The sequence below is a fragment of the Caloenas nicobarica genome, chromosome 6 (genome assembly GCF_036013445.1).
Source record: "Caloenas nicobarica isolate bCalNic1 chromosome 6, bCalNic1.hap1, whole genome shotgun sequence".
NCBI lineage: Eukaryota > Metazoa > Chordata > Aves > Columbiformes > Columbidae > Caloenas > Caloenas nicobarica.
Window position 1 is genome coordinate 3,955,069 of NC_088250.1, and position 17,198 is coordinate 3,972,266.

Below are 17,198 nucleotides of genomic sequence, written 5' to 3' on the forward strand. Positions count from 1 at the left end.
AGACCTGACTCTCTTTCGAAGCTCACTAAATACGAGTGTACAGCAGCCATGTTCCTGGTGAGGGGTCCGTCCTCTCTAGACTCATCCTCCATTCCCTTTCTTCCTTTCCAACTTAATGTAGAGTTTCCTATACCTCTGGCACATTCCTGGCTTATTGTCACCATATTGCATTATGCTAATAAATATGGAAATGCATGTTAAGCAGTAGTATAGTTCTGGGAGTTGTGTATAAGAATTATTCACCTGGAAAGTTTTTAAACATTACAATGACACTACACTATGGTAGTGCCATGTTTTTCTTTTGTTCTACTTCCATGCACCATTCACAGACTTTTTGCTATTAGAAGCCTAACTGCAACACAGAAGGTGGCTTCTGAATGGAAGTTGTAAGCAGAAGTTACATTTTAAATGCATCTTGAAGTCACACTGGGCCTTGTCACAAGTTCCTACAGAAGGGATCTTTTCCCCCCACACTCTATCATCAGGGCAAAGAATAAAGGCCAAGAGATAGATGACAGTTGCTTATGAACTTCAATGCATAATGGCACCTATGAATCTCTCCAGAACCTCCCTTGTGCTTGGTCAAAATTACCCAGTATTTAAGCTTTTCACACTCTCCCCAATGGTTGTGGACCATATTACAACAATATATGCTATTTGTTTAAGTGTTCATGCTAGAAGTGTGACGCAAATAAATTTTCACAGACAACCCTGGCAGTGCTACTTATTAAAAAGAACCACTGCACAACTTTAACAAGATTGGAATTTTATTTGCTTGTAATACCATTAAACCAACTGGTTGGGAAGAAAACTGCAATGCTGAAGTTGAGGAAGAGAGGATGCAAAACCAGTACCTCAGCTAGCTCAAAGGCTGAGCAAACGTTAAGTTTGTCCATATGAAAAAAAATGTGGATGTCCCAATCTCTGAGGAACCTGTTTTTCCTGATTTTCTCAGAATGGCTGAGGTCATCTTGTCCAATTCCCCTGCTCAAGCAGAGCCACCTAGAATCAGGTGTCCCAGACTGTGTCCAGATGGCTTCAGAGTATCCCCAAGGATGGAGACTACAATCTCTCTGGGCAACCTTGTGGCAGTGCTCAGTCACCCTCGTTGTAAAAAAAAAAATATTTCCTAATGTTCAGACAGAGCCTCTTGTGTTTCAATTTGTGCTCATCACCTCTGGTCCCGTCACTGGGCACCACTGAAAAGAGCCTGGATACATCCCATCTTCTTTACACCCTTCCCTTACATATATGAACATGCTGATAAGATGCCCCAAGCCTTCTATTTGCCAGGCTGAACAGTCCCAGCTCTCTCAGGAGAGATGCTCCAGTCCCTTCATCATCTTCGTGGCCCTTTGCTGGACTCTTTTCAGAAACTCCGTCTCCCTCTCGTCCTGGGGAGCCCAGAACTGGACACACTACCCCAGGTGTGGCCTCACCAGTGCTGAGTAGAGGGAATGGATCACCTCCACTCACCTGCTGGCAACACTCCTCCCAATTCAGCCTAAGATAGCGTTCGCCTTCTTTGCCACAAGTTAACAGTGCTGGCTCATGGTCAACTTTGTGTTCACCAGGACCCCAGGTCCTTTTCTATTGAGCTGCTTTCCAGCTGGGAAAGCTGCTTTCCAGGTGGTTCCCAGCATGGACTCATGCACAGGGTTGCTCTTCCCAAGGCACAGAACTTCACACTTCCCTCTGTTGAATTTCAGCCCATTTCTCCAGCCTGTTGAGGTCTCTCTGGATGGGAGCCACTCCTCCTTGCCTGGTGTTGTCAACACACTTGCTGAGGCCACACTCTGCCTCATCAGCCAGATCAGTAATCGAGATGTTAAAGAGGCCCTGACCCAGTATTGGCCCCTGGGATACACCATTAGTCACTGCCCTCCAACTAGATTTGGTGCTACTGATCACCACCCTCTGGGCCCAGCCATTCAGCTGGTTTTCAGTCCACCACACTGTTTGCTTATTCATCCCATGAATTAACAGCTTGTCTAAGAGAGTTAGTTTGTCTATAGAGTTAGGACTGAGTGAAAAGCACCTAGAGGGGCCATTGGAGTGGTGCTGGAATTGGGCAGCCGAAGGCAAGCTGGAACAAAGAGATCAGTGCTGAGGGAGGTTTTGGTGTGGGCCAGAGGTGGGGGACTTAGGCCAAGCCTGAGCCAGAAATTAGGGTTAGCATTTGCACCACCATCCAAATCATTAATGAATGTTGATGTTGAAAAGTACTGGACCCCGTACTGACCTCTGGGGTGCAACACTGGCCTCCAACCAGACTTTGTGCCATTTTGAAGGTATGCTTCAAGGTATGGCAGAATAGAATCCTATTCAGCAGGGACATACATTCTGCTGTCCCCCTGAAAGAATAGTCAAACTAGATTTGACAAAGCTAGTGGCAATGAAGAAAACAAACAAAAACCAAACCAACACAAAACAAAAGCCCCACAACCCAACACTAAACCAAACAACTCCCCCCGCCCCGCCGCCCCCCCCCAAAAAGAACCACATTTCCAAGGAGTTTCACTGGCTCTTTTTCCCCTCGGGGCATCCATGTGCACCAGATTATCTTCCTGCTTGCCTATGAATAGGACCTGTCCTATAACAGCTGTAGGCCAGGCTTCTCACTGGGGCTACCTAAGGCAAATAGTTATAGGAGAAAAGGTACTAGATCTGAGACCATGAAAAAGCAAGAAAGGGGAGAGAAAGTAAGGAAAAAACCCCATATAAACAAAACCCACAACACACCACACAACCAAACCAAAATAAAACATAACAAAAAAATCCCCCACAATCCAAAAGGGAGAACATGCCTTAGAAACCACGGTAAGGAAGTCTGAGAGAAGACTACAACATAACATTACACTGGGACTGACTGGTAAGGAGTTTTATCTGGACAAAAAGCTCGACCGATATGCAGAATCGGGCAGAAACATAGATTTGAGAATATAGACTGTTTGTCTATCAGTGTATTAACAATAGCTTATTATAATTCATTCTAAGACAATAAACTACACAGGAACATCATAATAATCACTGTGGATTAGTGCAAAGCAGCTTGTTGAATAAAAGTTTCATATCATCATTTTCAGTGTCACACAAAACCCTGCTATACTAACCACCTACATCCTTTTTGTGGTTTCCAGAGGTGACCATCACAATTTCCTCAAACTGGCTGTAAGAGGCTGGAGTTTTCAGATTGTGCTTACAATCTGTGCAGATTAGAAATCCTTTGCTGTATTTTTAAACTGCATTTAAAAAAAAAAAAATCTCAAACAGATGCTTCATTCAAGAATGAGCACATCTGAATCAGATCGACCTAAAATGCACGAAACCAACTTCACGACTGATTTATTCAAAGGTCTGAAGGGATTACAGTATGTAGTAACCAAAAATCTACAAACCAGAGAAATCAACATTCATAAGAAGAATATTTGCCTTTCAGGTCAACAAGAAAAGAAGAATGAAGTACTAGATATTTGGGAAAAGAAGTCATGATTCCTTTTCTCCAGATGCTGACATACATATCTGAAGCATTACATCATTAAATCACCATCATCTGGCTTCCTCAATGTAGTTTCAGCTTCACAGGCATCAGAATAGTAGAAGAAATGGTAACTTCAAAATCCAAAAAGTTACAATCCTATTTTCACATCCTAAGCTGGGATATTTTTGAGCCTTGAATACTCTCTCAAAATTATTTGCATGTGCTCTATATTTTTAGAGTCATAAGCTTAGTTTCTTAGTTTTCATTATTCATTTGATGGCTTAATTCCAACGCTACAGGGAAACAAGCTTGCAGATTTGACGTTAAAGATACACTGCTTCATTTTTAATATTAAATAACTTACTTCACTGATAATACTTTCACTTCTGTTTTCAAAGAAAAAGGGTTTGAATGTGTGTGAACAATAATACAAGGAATTACATTTAAAAATTACATTTAAAAAACCAGAAAATCACAACGAACAGACCATTTTCTGTGCTGAGATCTGCCCTATACTGCAACAGGAACTGTGTGCATGGCTTTAACGCAAAAGGAATCTAGTCTACGACTAGAATTTTTACAATTAGCTATATTACCAGAGGACAAAAATGGTACTATCATTCCCCCAAAGTGTCTCTAGTCTCAGTATAAGAGGTAAACAGATCAAAGAAGGGGAAGAACACAAGAAACAATAAGACAATAAGAAACAGTTGACACACCAGAGACACCAACATAGAGCTGCAACATGATCCTACAGTTGAATGATCTAACACCTTGCTACAATTGCAAGGAAGAGCCCCATTTCTTGGGACTGCTGCTCTCATACCGGGGCTTATCTAATGTTACAGCAAGCTGAAGAGATCTTAGCAGCAAAGTGGACTTCCATTTCATCATTTAGTAAAGATATTTCTCTCTGCAGGAGGTCAGAAAAGAACCAGTAAGTCTCTACAGCAGGACTGTGTGCTCAGTAATCAGAAGGCACAGCTGTACTGACAGTCCTAACCTGAGCTAACAAAAAACATTATCAACACCAGCAAGCTCACCATGAGCACCTGACTCAAGGGCTTCAAAATCTAATAAGCTGAGAAAAAGATTATAAATCGAAATATTCACATTCAGGAGCCTATTAGAATCACTGATATGAGGTAGCTTCATGGTCATGTGGCACAGATAATATTTTGTGCGTTGTTTTGACTTAAGTTCCATATGCGAACAAACACTCATCCTGTATAAAAATAACCAGAAGGGAGGATACGAAAGCACATGGAGATGAAAGAGAGAAAATGATGGTTTCTGTTTGTGCCACAGCCGTTGTTAATCTATTTGCAATCAAGCAAGCTGTACTGGTTTGGCAGCTCTTTGCTTTGTTGGGGATGTGAGGGCAAGGAGCTGACAGGGGGCAAAGAGGTATGCACTTAAATTTTAAGCAAAAGAATCACAAGACCAGAAAATTACTTGCTTTTGGCTGTTTATACTCCTCTAGAAGACAGGCTGAAAATTGGTTGTCAAGATGCATGCTGAGCATTTTGAGAAAAATGTTAATGTATTTAAGAAAAAGCATTAAACTAGTTCTAAACTTTTATTGGAAAGAAAATACAGACTACTTCAGACTACTTATGCTGTGCAAACATTATCCTTACTGTTTTGAAGTTGCCCAGGTACATTTTGTCACTTCAGGTTTGCCTGAGGTTTCTCCTCTAGAGTGTCTGTTTTAGAAAAATAATCCAAGGAGTGGTTTGCAGTAGGTAGCAGCATCAGACGTATCTGACACCTCAGCTACTGAACATTCAAAGTTTTCTCAACAATGTGAAGCTCTATGTTCTTCATCACAGCTTATTTTTTCATCAGAGGTTTATAGATTGAAACTAGAGTAGGAGGGATGGAGCAAAAGGAAATATGTACAGAAAATGTAATTCTTAACAAACTGAATGGCAACTTGTGGTCTTAGTACACTACTGACCTCTTCCCTGTGAAGAGAATGAATTTATAATCAGGATTTGTACATACCCAACTCATTATACCACTGTCTTACTAGGGTATTCTCCCCATATTATATCAGGACAGCATTCAAAATGTTAAAAAAAATTCTCATTACTTACTATAGTTTATCTTCAATATAGCAAGTGAACTTATTTTAAGGATACTACTGCCTTTTGACAGTACTGAGTACTCCCACATATATTCCACAGCTGTGATTTTTTTTTTTTTTAAACTAGTGAATGGGAATAGAAACAAAAGAACTTCCAAAAGAACTTCTAGTTCAGTGCATTTCCTTTTCAGCTAAGTCATTTTGCTTGCTGACATGGCTATTAAGTATTTGCCAAGAACTCAAACACTTTGATAAATCTGCAGAAACAAACAATAAAATTCAGCCTTTAAAAGCACCTGGGATAATCAGGCAAATCATGTAAATAAATGCACAAGTTCCTGGAAAGGACAGGGGTGGGAAGAGCACAGCACACACCAAAAGCATTCTTTCTATGTAGAAATAGTCACATACAGGTGGAAAGAAGAAGCATCACCTTGGTCAGCAAATGAGAAGGCTTTCCTGCAATGTTTCTCAGAAGGAGGGAGGTTTCCCTGTCCAAATAGGAGTGCTTGTGCAGAAAGAAAGAGAAAGAACAAAAGTCAAGAGAAGTCAGCATAGTAATTTTACAGCGTCTTGATTACAAAAGATGGAGTTGAGTTTAAGGAAAAAACGCCTACGCCATCACTTTATTTCCCTCCCATAAAAATGCGAACATTCCCAAATACTATGAGCCTAACACACTAACACAAAAGCAGTTGTGCAAATAGAGGACACAATTTTAAGCTTCTCCTGTAAAAAATGTCACACAACAGAATTAAGAAGTTTTGCTTACCTGCTAGTTGTTTCTTTTCTGCAAGAGAACTTATTTTTAAAGACATTTAGAACTATAAAACATGCACTTCAAATGCTTTTCAAAATCCTATCCAGTCTTCTAAAAGTGAACATTCTACTTCTGTTACACAAATATAAAGCCACTAAAAACTGGTCATCCTGGAGACAAAGAACTGGTTTCATGCTTTCTACACTGGCTGCCGTTTCCACAGTTAAAGAAAAAAGATGCTACCATAATCCAAACCTGACTTACAATTATTATTATTATTTTTTTAAAAGTACTTAAGTTTCTCTTCTCTTGTACAGTCCAAATTATATCATCCAAGAAGTCAGAAATTATCAACTTATTTCTCTTGGAAGAGAAATTAGCAGAAAGTGTATTTTAATCTGTTTAAACAGAGGAAGCAAAATCAGTTAGCGACCAGTAGAGAAAGACTTCTCAAAAGGCAAAAATCAGTTAAGGACAGTTAACAGGGCCGTTATTTTCTCCAGCATCTGCTATAGAGGAACAATAAAACCATGAGCCCACAGGAATTTACAGAACATAGTAACATAGTCACAAGTCTAGGTTAATACTGTGGCAATTAACAAGAACGTTAAGTATTAATGTATCTTCTGTGTACCACCACTGTACTGCAAATTTTGTCTCATGTGGCTGTGTCTGTCTCAGTCTTATTTGTGTGCATTGGTCCAACGCTATACAGAACAAGGCACGACACCTGAGCAGCCTACTAGACTCTTGTTTAATAATTAGCAGCACAGAACTCCTGTCTCTTCTTCAGAGCCACAATAAGGTATAGTCTACTGAAAAAATGAAACTACCACATCTACAACTGCATGCAAGGCAATATCAAATAGTTTGGTGAATAGAGTTCCTGCAGGGGAAGTTTACTTGATGTGACTGCCACATGCTGGGATGAGTAACTAAGGATCTCTAGCAGGCTTTAAAAGTTACCGCTCAGAAAAGACTTGACACAGCATCAGAATTCAAACTTAGGCTCCAGCCCAAGCTCCACCTGGTATTTACCCACTAATACAGACACAGGTTGTGCTACAGACTGAATGAAGGTTTTTTGGCCTGCAGATTAATTACTGTCTGTGTCTACATCATATGTTTTAGCAGCACAGCAGTGCTGCCTAGTGACAAATTTTTCATGCCTCAAGTACACACTGATGAGCTTTGTGATGCAGGACCACGTATAATTAGAAGGTCTCGTGCATGGTTTACGGTCATACAGAATTCTCAGATTAGCCGTTCTGACATACATAATCACATTAGGGAACTGATGAACCAATACATTCTGCTTTTTCTACACACAGAGGACTTCCAGCAACTTCAAAGATACTTCAGAAAGCCAATCATTTAAAGAACAGTTCATTCACTCAGCCCGAGCAAGCCTGAGGCAATGTGAACATGGCTGGTTAATGATGCGGCTTTTGCTTAACCTGAAGGCAGACTGATCCTCTTTTTATGATTTCTGCTAGGTGTATTTTCACTCCAAATTGTATCCTTTCCTACACAGTTGCTCTAACTTCATGCAAAGTCAGTTCAGAATGGTCTCATTACAACATATTACTACAGAACTTCTGGAATAAATTGGTTGGCTCAATCCAAAGCTCAACAACATACACAAAAATTCAGAGACAAGTGGATCACTTTTTCTTGGTGAATGGAGTACTGCAGGAGAAAGAACATGACAATGTACATTTGTAACCTCTTCCTGAGGGTTTAGCCACCTTCTGTCCTTAGCCTATCAGTCAAAAACAGTGTCAGGATAAAGAGATGATAGTGAATCTCTCCTTAAATGAAATACTATTTGTTGGAGACTATTTATCCTACAGAGAAGCTCAAGGCAGATCGTTTAACCTTCTTCCTACCATTTTGGCTGTTGCCATCTTGCATTTAAGTACAGTGGAATGTTTCTCCTCTAAGGAGCTTTTATTCTATCCAGAAATAGGAATGCCATATATTTCCTACAAAATACTAACCACCAGGGACTTCGCTAATACTGCTTTCCAGACCTGCAGCAAAATATAAAAACAGATGACCACAGGACAATTATTCTGGAAATCAAGAATGATGGTATTTCATGGGAACAGGTGTTGGCCAGTAAAGTGTGAAATAACAGTGTGATGACAACTACCTATGTGACTTTGAGCTGGAGAGACACCTAGAAACAGGAAGGCAACAGTTCTTTGTCAGACACCTTTTGTGCACGGCTCCTTCCCATGGCATAACACATTCTGCAGTTCTGGAGAGATCCAAAAGTTAGCATGAGCAGAAGAAGCAATAGGCATTAGCAGATATTAAAATTTTCTACTAAAAGGGGATCTTATAAAACCACTCTGTCAGTAAAAGAATTTTAGACCAAACACTTATACTTTAGTATTTTAAATGATGAATACAGAGCCAGACTCCACTTCGGATTCCCAGTTGATCTACCACCACCAGTGCTCAGGCAGAACTCAAAATACCATAGCCTGGTGAGCAGGATTCTTAAGAGGCAATAAGAAATTTTTCTCCTTGTCACATCAAATCATGTAATTTGCACTTCCACAGAAAATGTTTAAGTGAAGAATTTGCCGATATAAACATATACACTGTGCTATGAGACTTCACAACAGTAGCAGCGGACAGGCTGAACACTGGCTGTGCTGGAGACTGAACTTCACTAAGTCTGTTTGTCTATGATCTCCAGAAGACACTCTTCCTTCTCTAAAACAAGCAAATAAGAAGCCTACCATGAGGTATTGAATATGCTTGCAACTTCTTTTCATGCCAAAAATCGTTTCTTTTGGGGACCACTGTTACATAATACATAAAAAGCTATTGGATTATGGTTTGGCACTTCCTCATAATATGGAACAGACTTTGAACTAAGTTTCAGAAACTCAATTTACTTCAAAAGACCTGCATAGATGAAAAAATAGTTAAAAGAAAACTATCAAAAAATAATAAAACTATGTTTTTAACTCATTTTATACATGAAGCAGAAGATGATATTGCAATGATGATGGTTTGGGACTGTTTTCTACTGTAAGTCCCAGCAGCGGTTATTCCAAGCCATGCTGTAACTATGGATGCTAAGAATAATAAATAATCCTCCAAAAATTATAAAAGATACGCTGATCAAAGCATTTATGTTCTATAATGTAAAACGTATACCTTCCTCAAGGGATGACAAACCAGCTGTGCACAGAAGTATAAAGTACAGAAACATTCTTACACTAAAAAATGGGCAGGATGATCAAAATATCAGAACTAACAAAACCAAATAAATAAGCCTATTAATGTCTCCATAATGAACTTTAGGCTGGTATGGATAATCACAACATAGAAAACTACATTTGAGTAAAACTAACATTAACATTTAAAAGTCCTAGGTGCTGTTAGGACAAAAAAAATTAAATAGTTTTCTTGTGTAGTTCATTCAGCAAACACGGCTAGCCTTGATGTTTATAAAAACATAGAATATAGTCTTCCAAATTAGGTTTTGGACTTCAAAGATTTCCTATATCCTTTCTTTGAAGACAGGAATGTAACATCCGTTATCTTCAGGCCTAAATACCAGAAGTTCATGGACCAGCTGTTGAATATTGCATTTCAGTGTCTTCAGAGAAACTCAAGGCAATACTCCTCTTAAATACAAAGTAGCTGCTTATGCCAGAATGCTTTTGCAATGCTGAAACATTTTTATACCCATCACCAACCCTACATCTACAAAACATGTTTGCTAAACATGATAGAACAGAAGGACTACCAGGAAAAAGAAAACACCTTTCAGATTTTCAGAATACAACTGCTTGCACTGTACTAAATTACAAGTAATCCTCTACATGGCCAAAACCTCAAGATTTTCTCCCCTATTATCCTTGTCAGTTCATTCATGAAAAGTTCAGTGGGTTGACTTAATTCTTGAGGTTCTGAGGTCTTGGGATGAAAGTCAATTTCAAAAATGGAAAAAAAACAAGCACACCCCCCCAAACCAAAAAAAAAGGGAAATAAACCAAAACCAACACCACAAAAAACCCCACAACCAAAAAAAACACCACCAAAATTATTTCTAAACTAACACCAAATTACTGAGCAGAATTATTTTTTGCAGACAGTAACTGACGGATGGATTTTAGGTTCTGAAAGAGGCAACTGTAGCAGGCCATCAGTTCACAGGTAACATGCTATTAATATACATATTGCCTCATTTCTTCAATTCTACTTGCGCATTTTTGCAAAACCTTGACAATCGTATTCATGTCGAACACTGACCCATCTTCTTGTTACACACCTGATTATTGCTCAGTACTGAAGTGAGACAAATTTAGAAAGATTCCATCCCTAGAAAGTGAAGCAGCAGCATTAGATAACAGAACTGCCTGATACTTCCACATACAAGATGTGGTTTCAGTTGCTTATAAAAAAAATTTCCAAGCTATAACAACTAAGACAGGAATTTTCCATGACAGGCTACTGTTATAGGATGATTACTAGTCATTTACATTAGACAAAGTATTTCCAGGGGAGGAAAGGAAGGTGCATTTCATTTAAAACACACTTTTTTAAAGATCTCTGTACATCTGACCATGAAGTCGATTATTGGCAGGGGCATCCTCAAAGACTTGCTTCGTGCTTTCCCATGGGAAGTTACCCAAAAAAAATTTAGAAAGATTCCATCCCATCACAAAGAGACAGCGTTGTATCTAATTCCTGTAATTTTAAGGTAATGGCTCGGAATGGATATATGCAGGGTTTAAAAACAACACAATACAGTAAGAAAAGTGACAAATACATTCTCCACACTCTCAATTTACGAATAATGAACAAAAACTGGGTGGGACAAGTAAGAAAAAGATGACCTGGCAATCTTCTAAGGTATTTTATTTTATTGTTCTAATGTGTTAGATATCTTAACTAGACAAAACTCCTTTTTGGTTAAATATTATGTGTAGGTTCAAAGACATCCTTCACTCCAGGTATGTAAAACAGAATAACTTACCTCAGTACATTAAAAAAAAAAAATTACAAGATACTGAGGACTTGTGTACATAAATATCTTGCCACATTTCTTGCAAAACTCTAACAATGTAACATTAACACACACATCTAATTAAACCAGCTGGTGGCACTCTTGTGCCACTGTTTTAGATTTAATAGGACAGTTAAGAAACACGACAAAAATATATATATATTTTTTTTAAAAGACTCCTTCTGTCCCTTATAAAACAAACTAAAATGAGGGAAACTGAGTAAGCACTATTCAATAGAGAGCTACATGCTTACAGAACTTTGTTGAAAACACAACTACTATAGCTTGCATTTCAACTACATCAGTACATTGAATTCTTTAGACTCCAGCTTAAAGAACTAGAATCCACTATTTTCAAAAGAGAACTCAAGAATTTAAAGTAGTTTAAGGCTTATTTTTGTAATTTTGTCCCAAAGCGGAACAAAGATGGGAAATGAGAACTGAAACTTCACTCTGCAATCTCTTTGAGATTATGTGTTCATGTATAAGAGCACATAATATAAAACGTTGAACATCTTAATAAAAAACCCCATTTTTTGCTTTCCTTTGCTATGACGGTTGTTCAGTCTGGAGAAAAGGAGGCTGAGGGGAGACCTTATCACTCTCTACAACTACTTGAAAGGAGGTTGTAGCGAGGTGGGTGTTGGTCTCTTTTTGCAAGGCACAAACGATAGGACAAGAGGAAATGGCCTCAAGTTGTACCAGGAGAGGTTTCGATTGGATATCAGGAAAAATTCCTTCACCAGAAGGGTCATCAAGCACTGGAACCGGTGCCCAGAGGAGTGGTTGTATTGCCATCCCTGGAGATATTTAAAAGACACGTACATGTGGTGCTTAGGGACACGGTTTAGTGGTGGACTTGGCAGTGTTAGGTTTATGGTTGGACTTGATGATCATAAAGGTCTTTTCCAACCTAAGTGATTCTATGATTCTATTCTATGAGTCTATGACTGCCAAGAGCAATCGTGCTTCAGAAAAAAAGTGTATCTTAAGTAGCCTTGCCCAATTAATAACTAGAAAATAGGCAATGATCACCTTCAAGAAAACTATAAAGCTTGACTGTAAGGATATACATGGTTACCTTACTGCACTGTTGGGATACTAGAGAATTAAACTCAAGTCACTAGTGTGATTTTTCTGTTGCACGCAAATTGACGCATCTATTAACAAAAAATGAAGCCATATAAACATGTAATAACAACTTACAGGAGTCAATTCAGCTGCTGCTTCTTCTGGAAAGTTAAAGGGATGCTTGGACTGATTGATGGAATGTCCCATAGAAACAGTAAAAAAATGTATGAAAATGGAGAGAGAAGGATGGAAGAGGGGAAGAGAGGGGGAGAAAGAAAGGCTTTATTATCGCTCAGAAGAGGAAAGAAAGAAGCAGTGATGACAAGTGACTTAAGCAAAGGAAACAAAAATAGATCAAGAAGCTGCAATGTCCCTCATCCAAACTTCTTATGGACAAAATGATCAATGATTTGAAGACAAAAGGAGATTCAGGCTCTCTCCTATGGGAAGGGAGGAGGAGATAGGATACAAGTATCTTTTCAACCACAGTGAGAGGGGAAATAGTCAGTCAATCTCAGATTAAAGCACTTCAGTGAAACATCTGCAAGCACACACAATACACATTTTCTACCTTTGTTGAAACAAATCATAAAATAAACTCAGGTAATTAAGCCAACTACTGAGACAAATTCTCTAAACACTATAAACAGAAAAAAACCCATACTGTTATTTTACACAAGCTTATATGCTTCTCAGGTAAATTCCTCCATACCGATAAATAACATAATGCACTCTGGTCACAATTACAGAATCACAGAATCACAGAATGTTAGGGATTGGAAGGGACCTCAAAAGATCATCTAGTCCAATCCCCCTGCCAGGGCAGGAACACCTAGGTGAGGTTACACAGGGAGGCGTCCAGGCAGGTTTTGAACGTCTCCAGAGAAGGACAATCCACAACTTCCCTGGGCAGCCTGTTCCAGTGTTCCGTCACCCTCACTGAGAAGAAGTTTCTTCTCAAATTTAAGTGGAACCTCTTGTGTTCCAGCTTGAACCCATTACCCCTTGTCTTACTGTTGGTTGTCACCGAGAAGAGCCTGGCTCCATCCTCGTGACACCCACCCTTTATATATTTATAAACATTGATGAGGTCACCCCTCAGTCTCCTCTTCTCCAAGCTAAAAAGACCCAGCTCCCTCAGCCTTTCCTCGTAAGGGAGATGCTCCACTCCCTTAATCATCTTTGTGGCCCTGCGCTGGACTCTCTCCAGCAGTTCCCTGTCCTTCTTGAACTGAGGGGCCCAGAACTGGACACAATATTCCAGATGAGGTCTCACCAGGGCAGAGTAGAGGGGAAGGAGAACCTCTCTGACCTACTGACCACCCCCCTTCTTATACACCCCAGGATGCCATTGGCCTTCTTGGCCACAAGGGCCCAGTGCTGGCTCATGGTCATCCTGCTGTTCACCAGGACCCCCAGGTCTCTTTCCCCTACACTGCTCTCTAATAGGTCATTCCCCAACCTGTACTGGAACCTGGGGTTGTTCCTGCCCAGATGCAAGACTCTACATTTCCCCTTGTTATATTTCATTAAATTTTTCCCCGCCCAACTCTCTAGCCTATCCAGATCTCGCTGGATGGCAGCACAGCCCTCTGGCGTGTCAGCCACTCCTCCCAGCTTGGTGTCATAATTACTAAGTATATATAAAAAGAATGTTGATTTAGTAGGATTTATCTTATTTCCAGTTGGTCCTATTATTTTAAATCTCTGAGTATCCTTATACTGTAATTCACTCAAAAAGAAACGAAGAGGAAGTACTTCTGTATTTCCATAATCTTCAGTAAGGGAAGGAGAAAACCAAAAGAAAACCACCAACAACAAATATAAACCACCAGTGTTGTGGCTCAGGACACAGTGTTCACGGGAGTGACAAACTTATTAGTGTGAAGCCGTTAAGAGATCAAAAATTGAGTATTACGCTACTAAAAAGCAGAGGACCTAAGATTTCTAGTGCATCATCCAATACTTGCTCCTTTTCTGTCAAAGGTACAGAATTATTTGTTTCAGGCATGTTAATTTTGATAACTGGGTTACACAGTTAAGGTTTGACAGATGTAAAAGGTGTTACAGTTTATTCAAAACCTCAGGAAAGGAAAACGGACACCTAGAAAGTGAAGCAGCAGCATTAGATAACAGAACTGTCTGATACTTCCACATACAAGATGTGGTTTCAGTTGCTTATAAAAAAAATTTCCAAGCTATAACAACTAAGATAGGAATTTTCCATGACAGGCTACTGTTATAGGATGATTACTAGTCATTTACATTAGACAAAGTATTTCCAGGGGAGGAAAGGAAGGTGCATTTCATTTAAAACACACTTTTTTAAAGATCTCTGTACATCTGACCATGAAGTCGATTATTGGCAGGGGCATCCTCAAAGACTTGCTTCGTGCTTTCCCATGGGAAGTTACCCAAATTTGTCTGAGCATAACCCTGCAGAATTAAAATTTCAGTCCATGAAGTCTCAGTGAAGGCTGGAGCATCACAATTAAAAATACGTCAAGGTTACACCCTCTCACAGAGCAATGCCCAGACCTTCAACTGGACTCTACACTACTAACTGAAGAAAAGATTGGCCAAGTTTGAGAATGCTGAGGTCCATGGTGGAACGGTATAACAGCCTTCTTGAAATTGCAACGCTTGGCTGCTGCAGAACATATTGGAGCTCGACATGGGAAGTGAGGATCTGGAGATATTAGTTTGTGCTGCCAAGTGGCAAACCCTCCTCCTGGAACTTGTGCAGCTCCATCTTACTGCAGACGACTAGAATTTCCTAACTTTAAGTTTTCAACTCTGCATTTTTTTTTTTTTAAGCAAACAAAAAACCCACAAAAAAACCCATAAAACAAACAGCAAAATAAACAGGACTTAAAAAAAAATATATATACATATATATATTAATTTACAGCAAGTATTTCTTAACTACAAGGGGGTCCTTATAACTTCATGCCAGTTCTGGCAGTTACTGTCAAAACCTACTGGAACTGCAATTTAAGAAACACAGCTGGGGACATTTCAAGGTAAGAAACTTTTGCACTATTTGCCAGTCCATACACCTCCCAGGCCAGTTTATGACATCGAACACGAGTTCCTTGGGACACAGCAGGACGGAAAGGATTGCAAAAGCTAGTAAACATTTCAGTTCAACTTTAGTTTCATTACTGGTTTTATGCAGCTTAAGACTAAACAGCCACAAGAAAGAGGCAGTCCTGACCTCCCCCCAGACATGTGTTCTCACATCGTTTTTGTGGAGACAGCAATGATTTTGACCATACGGTCCAGTGGATCAATGATCAACTAATTCAGAAGGATTATTTTTCAGGGAGACCACAAGTGGATCCAAATCACTGGGCAGCTGCACAAACACTAGTGCCAACACAAGATGGGGCAAGACTGCCCAATTCAGCAGTAGCATGGACCTAAATTAGCATAAACCAAACACAAAATCCCAAACAAAGTTTGTCTGCAGGGAGGAGGTATCAAGCAGTGGAATTTTCCCAAAAGAAAAAAAACACATAACAGGAAAAAGCAAATAAGATGGAGACGATTTCACAGAAAATCAGATCACATCTGATCTGTCCAAAAAAAAGAGGCATTAAGTGGAAGACTAAAAAAAGAGACAGAAAAAACACCCGCACTTTATTAAGACTAATTCATGCAAAATTGCATTAGTTAGAATATCAGATACTTCATCCTGTGAAGGGCTTTACCTGTAGCACAGAAAATAAGGCATCAAAGCACCTAAGATACCTAAGGAAGCTACCTAAGGAAGATACCTAAGGAAGTACACGTAGCTTTAACTGGTTTTGTTTGAATCTGCTGCCCGTTACACTAAGTAGTAACTGTATTAAGTAACATTTGCTTATATGTCTGTTCAACTCTGAACTCTGAATCAGTCCTAAAAAAATGATTGTAGACATCACATTATCCAAAGATCAATCACTAGAAGAAAATGGGTATACACAGCTGGGGAGTTAAAAGTCACAAATCTACACTTTTGGTTAAAAGCAGATAAGCCATATTAAAAAAATTAAACCTGCATTCATAACGCAAACGACTGATTTGGCTGGTCTAAAATCTTGAATAACTTTTACAAACGAGATACTAGTAAATGTCCAACACAGGAAACTGTAACCAAGGCTGTTAATTTGGTTAACTAAAAATGAAGACTTTCTTTGCATTTGCAGACAACTTTCATTACACAATAACAGCCTAAACACTAACCAGCATGCACAACACTGAGATAGTTACAAGGCCAGTTCTCAGTTGTTTCTTCAGAACATTAAGTCCTATTTTTGGGGTTCAGACTCCTCTACAAACCTCGCAAACTCTAGTTTTCATCCTATAAGTTGGAAGTATACATAACTGAAGAAAACTGCATAAGTTCTTTTCTCATTTTAAGAGTTTAATGTTCCACAATCAGCTGCTGTGCTCTTAATTTTTGTCATCTGTTCCAAATTGAATTTTTGGCAACCTGAAGGCCAAACGAGTAATCTGTTGCTAATTTCCTACAGATGTAGTATTTCTCTTCCCTAATCTAATTAGATGCTGCAGAAAAAGTAAAGGAATTTGTCTTGGTTTTAAGTGGACTGGTGTATCTACAAAAAAATTTGCCTGTTTTAAAAGCTTCATTAATCACAACTTGTAGAATGATATCTTCACTGGAAACTACAACCAAAACATGCAACTCCCTGCAGTGCTTTTGACAAAATTTGGTATCATCACAAAGCAAGAATTCTCATTTCTCAACTCAGTTCTA

General features: G+C 39.2%; 1 protein-coding gene across 4 annotated transcripts in view; it reads right to left on the reverse strand.

Annotated features, from left to right (window-relative positions):
* The window catches only part of RAPH1 (Ras association (RalGDS/AF-6) and pleckstrin homology domains 1), an 89,503-nt gene that overhangs the window by 29,127 nt on the left and 43,178 nt on the right, over positions 1-17,198 (reverse strand). For 2 of the 4 annotated variants that reach the window (XM_065637890.1, XM_065637892.1), the window contains exon 5: positions 6,004-6,078. The exons of 1 other annotated variant lie outside the window; for it this stretch is intronic. In XM_065637890.1, the coding sequence (XP_065493962.1) occupies positions 6,004-6,078 (75 nt within the window). Of the gene's footprint in view, positions 1-6,003; positions 6,079-12,571; positions 12,623-17,198 lie in introns of all 4 variants that reach the window. One more of the 4 variants, XM_065637893.1, reaches the window with a different exon arrangement.